At 42.0% G+C, this 9,834-nt stretch overlaps 1 protein-coding gene across 2 annotated transcripts; it reads right to left on the bottom strand.

The window, feature by feature from the left end:
* Positions 1-487: 487 nt before the first annotated feature.
* pgap6 (post-glycosylphosphatidylinositol attachment to proteins 6) lies at positions 488-9,561 on the bottom strand. Of its 2 annotated transcripts, none has more exons than XM_058067205.1 (13): positions 9,363-9,561; positions 8,840-9,023; positions 8,557-8,758; positions 8,214-8,341; positions 7,877-8,142; positions 6,139-6,464; positions 5,944-6,040; positions 5,742-5,856; positions 4,168-4,307; positions 3,862-4,040; positions 3,642-3,788; positions 3,436-3,552; positions 488-1,985 (listed from the first exon to the last, which is right to left on the bottom strand). In XM_058067205.1, exons 1-13 carry the CDS (start codon positions 9,424-9,426, stop codon positions 1,656-1,658), a joined length of 2,295 nt encoding a protein of 764 aa, XP_057923188.1. In that variant the 5' UTR covers positions 9,427-9,561; the 3' UTR covers positions 488-1,655. The 2 variants fall into 2 exon arrangements, with proteins under 2 accessions (XP_057923188.1, XP_057923187.1); XM_058067204.1 differs by having other exon boundaries at positions 4,168-4,310; positions 9,363-9,560.
* Positions 9,562-9,834: the final 273 nt, after the last annotated feature.

Below are 9,834 nucleotides of genomic sequence, written 5' to 3'. Positions count from 1 at the left end.
TCGGTAAAAGTGTCGTACTATCAGTTTTGTTTTCATCCATTCTTTTTCTACAATTTATCGTCACAAGGGTCGTGGACGGTGCTGGAGCCTATCCCAGCTGTCTTCAGGCGAGAGGCGGGGTACACCCTGGACTGGTCGCCAGCCAATCACAGGGCACATATAGACAAACAACCATTCACACTCACATTCATACCTATGGACAATTTGGAGTCGCCAATTAACCTAGCATGTTTTTGGAATGTGGGAGGAAACCGGAGTACCCGGAGAAAACCCACGCATGCACATGTAGAACACGCAAACTCCACACAGAGATGGGAGAGGGTGGAATTGAACCCGGGTCTCCCGGCTCTCCTCACCACAAAATTAAATTTTACAATTCTTGCAAGTTATGTTGTCGGCTGTTGAATGTTAAAATTTGAAATACTTAGAAAGCAACTAGCCGGATTCAAACGGGGGCCGCATGTGGCCCCCAAGCCGTAGTTTAACCTGAGAATACAACATTCAAAAGGTGGGAAAAGCATAACCGACCCTCTTTGAGACTTCATGAAGTCACAAAAATGCATTTCATGTGGTCATCATGTGGAACAATTAACTGTTGTATTGATTGTAAATATTAAAATCAATTATCAATTATAAGCAGGACTTATTTACTCCTCAGCACCTCATCTTTCTCATACTATAGAACATATAGCATGTCACATCGAACCCAAGACCCTAATAGTTGAGCAATGTGACGTAAACAATAAATAATAGGAGTGTAAAGGTGACTGTTATTGAATGTCTACAGTACAATACTGTAGTAGTAATTGTATGCCATTCCATATTGAAGCTGGTGATGACGCAATTCTTGATACTTTTACTAAATTTACTAAAATACTGCACAGCTGTTTTCTCACGGAGACCTTAAATCCGTTCGAGTAGGAAAGTAGAAGCTTTTGAATGCCGGCGTTATTTTTATCACTCGCTCAGCTTTGCAGCATCTATCCAATTCACTAATGGTCGTCTTTCAGCACTTCACACACTTTCCATATTTCTGAGGATTACGGTAATCCTGCTTCTATCCACTCCCGGTGTTGGATGCGTGTTAAACAATACAACACATAGAGCAATACAAAAAAACGGCGTTGATATTGTTGATAAGAGATTTATATTTGCTAGGTTTGTAAGTCAAACAGGCAAAAAGAGGCAACCTGGTCACTTATGTGTTTCTTACGGTTATAAATATGAATTAGACATTTGGAGGGAAAGGAATGAGGCAAGAAACGACAAGGAAATAAAAAATAAAAAAAACACAAAGATGTATGCATCTACAGTACATTCATAAAGTTTTTAAGGAAATCACATACACACATAATTAAAAGTGCTTGAGAATAAATCAATAGAAATTCATTCAAATGACTTCATGGTGAGAAAGTTAGCAAAAAATAAACCTGGGATCGGAATTGGATATTGGAAAGCTTTAAATGCGATGAGGTTGACTAGAAACAAACATCTGGTCGTGAGGTTAAAGGTTTTAGGAGGTTTGCTTTGTTTGTTTTTTTTGTTTTTTTTTCCCCAGCGTCAAAATGTGAACGTATACGTCAAAAATGCCAGAATCAGGTGCTCCGTGTTTAAAGTGCGTCTTCTGTGACTGACCTCTGCAGCGGCAACGATTGTTACGTGACCGTGTGGAGCTCGTCTTTACCACTCGGGCACAGTGTGTATCCACACACTCGAGGACTCCAGTCCCAATTCCAGTTGAGCCTCCAGCCCTTGGACCAGCCCACGGCGGCCAGGTTCTTCTCCCGGGGAGGAAGCAGGAACACCACGCAGGTGGCCACCAGGATGTGCCACAGGGAGTGAGTGTAGTAGTAGTTGGCTTCCGTCTCTGCAAAAATGTACAAGCACACCCCGATGAGAGCGCACAGCGCCCCGGGGATAAGGTAGAAGACCCATCTCTGCCAGGATGGGGGGTAACAATGGCGGCGTTGCACCCCTCGGTATATCTGTGAACACAAAGAGGACCACACTGAGTGGAGGTCTACTTAATATGTAATATGTGCATTGTTTAAGTAATGGGTCCCTCGTGGATAGGTAAATTTAGTATTGAAGTGGAATAATAATAACAACCAGCAGCACGGCAGTGATAGTAATCTGCCACTGAAACGTGCATTGGATGATGCAATTTTTGCTGTTTTTTTTTTTACCAGAAACTAGTTTTTGTTATATTATGGCATTATTCCTGTAATTTTCTAACTTTCTCACCAACTACATTTTCCCAAAATTGCTACATTTTATCTGGTTTGTTTGCCGTACTATTAAGATGTTCACAGTTTTTAATATTTAGCATAATAATATTGTTAATATTAATTAATAATAATACATAATATATAAATTAATAATTAATGTATTATCATTATTATTATTAAAATATAATACTATTTTGGGTGTGAAAATGCAACATTTTACACTCTTAATATTTGGACTTTATTTTCGTAAAAATTACAGCTATTTCTGCTGTTTGTTTCTTTAAGAATTACAATTAAGATGTTCACATTTTTTAATATGTAGCATAATAATATTATTATTAATATTAATTAATAATAATTAATATATAAAGTAATAATTATAATTATAAATAATTAATATATGATTATTATAATAGTAATTATAATAAATATAATAATAATAATAGTATTATATTATATATTAGTATTAATTAATAATAATATATAAATTAATAATTCATATATTATTGTTGTTATTATTATTAAAATATAATAATATTTTGGGTGTGAAAATGCAACATCTTACACTTTTAATATTTGGACTTTATTTTCGTAAATAATTACAGCTATTTCTGCTGTTTGTTTCTTGTACATTTTCTGCTTGCAATTATAACTTTATTGCCATAATATTTTGACTTTATTCTTGTAAAATTATAACTTTTTCCACAATGTAATGTTCCAATTTTGTTTGTCATTATATTACAACTTTAAAAAAGAATTTATTACAATCTTTTTGCTGTACTTCTTTACCTTTGTGCTACTATTATTTTATTATTTATATTTTTGTGAAAGTAATTTTTTGGAATTTAATTTTTGAATATTTTTTTTCTTGTAAAATTACTGCTGATTTTTTTAATTTTTGCTGTTTTTTTGTTTTTACTTTACAGCCGCTGGCCACACTTTGGACATCCCTAGTTTAAATATGTAACAAGTGTGTCAGGCATAATTCCAGTCACTTTTATTGCAAATGTTGAAATGTTGCAAACCAACTTTTATAGGTGTATCAGTTATTGGTGTTTTTTTTTAGCCAGTCTACAGTACTCCGGTGACCCCCCACACAGTCCGAACAGTAAAAATCACGCCTGTTTAGGTACTAAATTGGAGACACGAAACTATGACTGAGTGGGAATGGCTGTTGGTGAGTTTGGCACCGGAGCACCCCGCTTACCCAAGCAGCCACCAGGAAGAGTATGGCACAGAGGATGGGGCCCAGCAGGTTCCACAGGCCTCTGCGGTCCAGTTGCAGCGACATGGCGATCAGCAGAGCCCCGAGCAGGAACAGAGTCTTCATACACAAAAACACATAAGAACAAACAATGATATAAATACTTGTAGGAAAACATTCATCAACAGTCAAAGTTCCTCCGCTTTTACGTATTTGAGCGTGTCCCGGACGCGAGCCATGCACAGGATGGTGACCCAGATGGAACAGATGGATCCCAAGAAGTCGCAGTACTGGAGCGTGTCGTAGCTCATTATACACAGGACGGCTACACCTGGCTGGTCGCAGGCGTGGTAGAACTGCACAAATCATTAAGAAATATTCCAGAAATATCCCAACGGACTCTTGGCCATGAATGTGCTGGAGCGTTACCGTGGAGAAGAACATGGTGAAGAGGTAGACAGAAGCCTCTGTGATGTAGAAGCGTCGGACGGCCACCACAATGGCCGGCAGGAAGGAGAGGTTACTGAGCGTGAGCAGCAGAGTGGCCGTGAACTGGCGGCTGAGCGAGAGAGCGGTGGAATTGTCGGTGCAGCCCCAACCCCTCCAACCTGCAGTCAAAGATATGTAGTTTTCCGTACCGGCCACTAGGTGTCAGTAATGTGCGTGTTTAGTCTAGTCCATGCAACCCTCGCTATTAGGAGTGGATCATTATGTATGTGTGTGTTTATGTCATACCAGCCTTGCATGAACAGGCAGTGTACAGGTAGGTGTAGGAACTCAGTAGTCTACATTCTCCAAATGTGCCGCAGTCCTCCACACAGGCACTGACAAAAACCTCCGGGACCACGGAAACCACAGACACATTCCCACAGTCACTGCTGGAAAAACACACCCAAAACAATTTTTCTGATTACATGGAATATATTTTTCAATTAAAACATTCTCTCAAGTCCACTATTTTCCAAAGTGTGACTTGGATTCTGGAAAATACTATACTATACATTTACACCAGTTAAAAAAATAATAATAAATAGCAAAGTCACACAATTATGAAGGAGCCATAATAGACGGAAATAGACCACCATTGTTTCTTCACTGTATTGATCCAAAGGTACATTTCTTTGGACAGATATGACGATGATAACAAAATTAGCTCATAACAGTTTCATTTAAGAGCTGATATCTACCAACTTCCATGTTTGTTTGTTTTTTTTTTTTTGCTAATAACTAAAATCACTCAAATCGTGATAGCACTCATTAATTTTCTACCGCTTTTCCTCACGAGGGTCGCGGGCGCTGCTGGAGCCTATCCCAGCTGTCTTCAGGCAAGAGGCAGGGTACACCCCGGACAGGTCGCCAGCAAATCACAGGGCACATATAGACAAACAACCATTCACACTCACATTCATACATATGGACAATTTGGAGTCGCTAATTAACCTAGCATGTTTTTGGAATGTGGGAGGAAACCGGAGTACCCGGAGAAAACCCACGCATGCACGGGGGAGAACATGCAGATGGCCGAGGGTGGAATTGAACCCTGGTCTCCTAGCTGTGAGGTGTGCACGCTAACCACTAGACCACCGTGCGGCCTCGTGATAGCACTGTACAGCCAAAAAAAAGGTTTTTGTTATCATTATATTTGTCCAAATAAAAGGTACTGCTGCATGTTTGTAATACTACATCTTGTAACTGTATAGGTTTTATTTTTGACTGCAATCCTACACTTTGTTATTCTATTATAATTATTATATTATATATAAGGGCGGCACGGTGGTCGAGTGGTTAGTGCGCAGACCTCACAGCTAGGAGACCAGGGTTCAATTCCATTGTATGCGTGGGTTTTTCTCCGGGTACTCCGGTTTTCCTCCCACATTCCAAAAACATGCTAGGTTAATTGTCGACTCCAAATTGTCCATAGGTATGAATGTGAGTGTGAATGGTTGTTTGTCTATATGTGCCCTGTGATTGGCTGGCGACCAGTCCAGGGTGTACCCCGCCTCTCGCCCGAAGACAGCTGGGATAGGCTCCAGCACCCCCACGACCCTCGTGAGGAAAAAGCAGTAGACAATTAATGAATATTATAAATATATATGCCACTTTTAGATTTATATTGTTATTCCTTGTTTTATTTTTATCCTTTTCCTTAATCTTATTTTTACCTTCTACAAAATGCACCGTGGATTTGCACTCAAATTTCGTTATATGCAATACAATGACAATAAAGGCGATTCTGATTCTTGTGTAATGAAGATGTGTCATCCACTTATGTGTAAGCGATTGGCGTTCCGCATCAACGTCTTGGTTACCTGTTGCATGTGAGCTGCAGAGTGAGGTACCATGTTGTTGATGGCGGGAAAGGCAGATGCACCGCAGCTTTGGGTGAGCTGGCGTTCACGCTAACACCGTAGCCTCCAAACAGAGCTGCATAAACGCAAAAAAATGAATCATGCGTTCTGTATAAATCATCATCAAGGATGATGATGATGCATATCTTAATCTTAATCTTACCTGTGCGACACGGTTGAGAGTTGTTGAGTTCAAGGACCGGTGCTCGGGGAGAGAGGCAGGCCACCACAGTACTGCTGTTCCCCAGCGTTATGTTAGTCTTTGACCGACACAGCACACAAATCCAAGTAAGACTCCACACAAACACGCACACACCTTTCCACAGAGAGCACATGTGTGTACGTCAGCGGTACTCACGGTGTTCAGTGTGAGCTTCAAGTTTAGCGTCCCGCCTGTGGCTTGCGCTGGCAGCGGGTACGTGAGGAGTGTCGCTTGCGTGGCGGCCACGCTGACATTGGGTCCGTTAACCGGGGTGAATCTGAGAGACAGAATATCGGCTTCCTCGTAGAGCACCGGGATGCTCCACACACACGTGGACGGCGTCAGAAGCGGAGATCCACCGGAGACGGTATCGGCCGGCACAGAGCTGTTGGGCGAAGCTGCGGCTGAGGAGTTGGCGTTGCTGCCGAGGTTGCTGATGGTATTATCGGCTGCAAGACCCACGCTTTGTGGCTTACACCCCACTGAAACACAATGAAAATTGATGATTGATTGATGTGAATATAGCGCAGACCTCACAGCTAGGAGACCAGGGTTCAATTCCACCCTCGGCCATCTCTGTGTGGAGTTTGCATGTTCTCCCCGTGCATGCGTGGGTTTTCTCCGGGTACTCCGGTTTCCTCCCACATTCCAAAAACATGCTAGGTTAATTAGCGACTCCAAATTGTCCATAGGTATGAATGTGAGTGTGAATGGTTGTTTGTCTATATGTGCCCTGTGATTGGCTGGTGACCAGTCCAGGGTGTACCCCGCCTCTCGCCCCAAGACAGATGGGGTAGGCTCCAGCACCCCCGCGACCCTCGTGAGGAAAAAGCGGTGGAAAATGAATGAATGAAGGAATGAAGGAAGGAAGGAAGGAAGGAAGGAAGGAAGGTAAGGAAGGCAAGGAAGGTAAGGAAGGTAAGGAAGGAGGAAAGTAAGGAGGAAAGTAAGGAAGTAAGGAGGAAAGGAAGGAAGGAAGTAAGGAGGAAAGGAAGGAGGGAAGTAAGGAGGAAAGGAAGGAGGAAAGGAAGGAGGAAAGGAAGGAGGAAAGGAAGGAGGAAAGGAAGGAGGAAAGGAAGGAAGGAAGGAAGGAAGGAAGGAAGGAAGGAAGGAAGGAAGGAAGGAAGGAAGGAAGGAAGGAAGGAAGGAAGGAAGGAAGGAAGGAAGGAAGGAAGGAAGGAAAGAAGGAAGGAAGAAAGGAAGGAAGGAAGGAAGGAAGGAACCAATATAAACTTTTTTATAAACTCTTTTTATCATGACAGAACTTTATGACATGCAAGTTGAACGGGATAGTACCATGGAACCTTGGTTAGCGTCATTAATCCACTCCAAAAGAAGCGACTCAAACCAAAACACATTCACACCAAATAACCTCATAAGAAATACAATAATCCCTTGTTATTATTAAAGATGTATTTGGCCGGGTTTTACGTTTTTGCACACCATAGGTGATGATGCAACTCTACAATCAAAGAGAGCATCGTTTAACACGAGAACATTATGTTAAAAAAAACAACCTTAAACTGTATTATGGAAAGCAGGAAGTGAACAAATGTAACAGTTACTGATTGTAAAAGTACCAGATGGAGGGGTAGGATTTAATAAGCTTTGCTTCTTCCTACTCCTTTTGGACATGTGGAACTGTGAACTGATTATGTGATGCATTCAATTGTAATCTGATGCATGTTCAAATGAAATAAAACCATTACCATTACCAATAGTATATTCTAACTACACTTAGAGGTCTGAAAAGTGGAAACAGCATAATAGATCCCCTTCAATAACACAACATAACGCGTACTATACTGTATGGTAACCAGGAAATTTTGGCTTAAATTTTCTACGTTCATCGAAATCCAGCTCTCATACTATTTATTAACTTTATTAACATTACCTTGGTAGTTGGATATGATGCCGAAGGTTACAGTCTGGTTGTCCAGAACACTCGCCACGACAACTCGCAACCAGGTGTCCCAAGGTGGGTTGGTGAGAGAAGCAGAGCAGCGGCTCCCTGAGCAGTTTACTTTAACCGGGCCGTCCACAAGTGAATCTGAGCCCAGGCTGAGGACCAGTGAACAGCTTTCACTTCCTGTGCCCTCCACTGGTGCACAATCGTCCACAGAGACAGACAGAGACGAGGTGAACTGTGGGACATACAACCTAAACAGACAAGCGTGAATTGTATGACAATGAAGTCATAGTGGAGTTAAAATGACATACAGACATCATACTTAAGGCGTGCAGGGTTGTTAGGGGTCACGGACTGTTGTACTGACAACCCCCGCTGTAAAATGGGTGTGTCAACTGCCCTTCTGATTGACAGCTGAGGCTGGAATAAATAGGAGCAGGATGGGAAGCCCTGAGGAATATAAAGAACACATGGAAATACGGTATATCCCTGCTAAATCCATGTAGTAGGACGCCAATGCAATTAAGTTCGTTAAAAGTTGATGTGACATAACTATTACATGCATTATATGATGCTAATTGCTAACTTTAGTAGACAACAAAAATTGCCAAGAGAGTGAGGTTTATGAACATGCAGCCAGACCGGCTGGCGCCCGTTACACGTACCTTTTGCTCAATGCGCCCGTCATCTTCTGGCAAGTGTGCAGCCACAAACCAGTCCCCGGGTGCAGGATTAGACAGGTTGAACGTTGTCGAGCTAAGTGAGGTCACAGGGAGGGTCAGGGTGAGAGAAGGACTCCACAGTGCCGAGTTTGGAAACACCGTGCCAGTCGGGTTTATCACCGGAGGAGCCCCCTGCCTAATATGGCTGCAAAGGAGAGATGATGAAGGGTCAATTCGGTAGTGGTCGTTTTAAGCGGGTGACATGCAGAAATAATAAGAATCTTACATAGTGACATTACGTTGCCTGCAGTGAAAGATGTGGCCTTTGGTGACGGTGAAGATCCAGCGGGCGATGGCGGTCTCCTCAGGTATGTGGAACCTCTGCAACCTCACGTTACCATACCAACCATACCTTGACAGCTTCTGAGCAGGCTTGGATGAAAGCTCTGATACGAATGTCACCTCTCCATCTGTGAGATGCGTTTTCATAAGCATAAAAACATTTGTAAGATAAGATGGAGCAAAGCGGTTCCTTTTACATACAGTAAAGCACAACAGTGCTGTTGTATAACAACACCGGTGTTAGTTTGCTGTTGTTTTTCTTTTTTAAATTGAGATTTACAGGAAACTATGTAATTAAAGAGAGGGCGCAAAATAGTATTTGGACACTTACCAACTATGTAGAATGCACCCTTCAAAGTACACATAAGTAACACTCGCCCTGCACAGGTATGTGCACTTTATCCCCGAACACCTGCCTAGCCAACAAGCTACTGAATGTGTTGTTCCCACCATTACTTGGCGCTTACCGTCTCCAAATGCCGTACTTGCAAGGGCGAAGAAAAGAAGACCACCTGTGAGATAAATTCCCATGTTTCCGTCGCGGTTGTGGGAAGCATTACATCGTATATTTTGAGGTATCAACGCCTGACAAATGTAATGTCGACACCGAGCAGCGTTCGCGTCGCTTCCGGGTTCATGGTGTACATACGTGACGTCACAGGAGGGGGTTCGCGCTGCGTTTGAATAATCGGAATTTCCGCTACTCCTTTTCGAAGTAGTGATACAATTGGGACTTAATTTATAATTTCGTATATTTTCGACAGGGTTGAATTCCATCATTAGTGTGTTCCGGTCACGTGTTTTTTCTTTGCTTCAGTTAGAATCAGGTGGTTCCGTTCAATTTGATGCATTAATGCTTATTACTCCATTAAATGAAATGTAAAACCAACATTGTAAGGACTGCTATATCTCTGATAAAAGACTGAATAATCAGTACAC

This window comes from Doryrhamphus excisus, chromosome 3 (assembly GCF_030265055.1).
Source record: "Doryrhamphus excisus isolate RoL2022-K1 chromosome 3, RoL_Dexc_1.0, whole genome shotgun sequence".
Lineage (NCBI taxonomy): Eukaryota > Metazoa > Chordata > Actinopteri > Syngnathiformes > Syngnathidae > Doryrhamphus > Doryrhamphus excisus.
This window is presented reverse-complemented; position numbering and strand designations above follow the sequence as displayed.

What these genes read in the sequence shown, in the direction of transcription:
- pgap6 (XM_058067204.1), bottom strand. Translation starts at nt 9,426, where the DNA reads ATGGGAATTTATCTCACAGGTGGTCTTCTTTTCTTCGCCCTTGCAAGT. An exon ending in AGGCAACGTAATGTCACTAT is followed by an intron (nt 8,759 to 8,839) that starts GTAAGATTCTTA and finishes TCTCCTTTGCAG; the next exon opens with CCATATTAGGCAGGGGGCTC. An exon ending in CTGCAGCTCACATGCAACAG is followed by an intron (nt 4,311 to 5,741) that starts GTAACCAAGACG and finishes GTGTTTTTCCAG; the next exon opens with CAGTGACTGTGGGAATGTGT.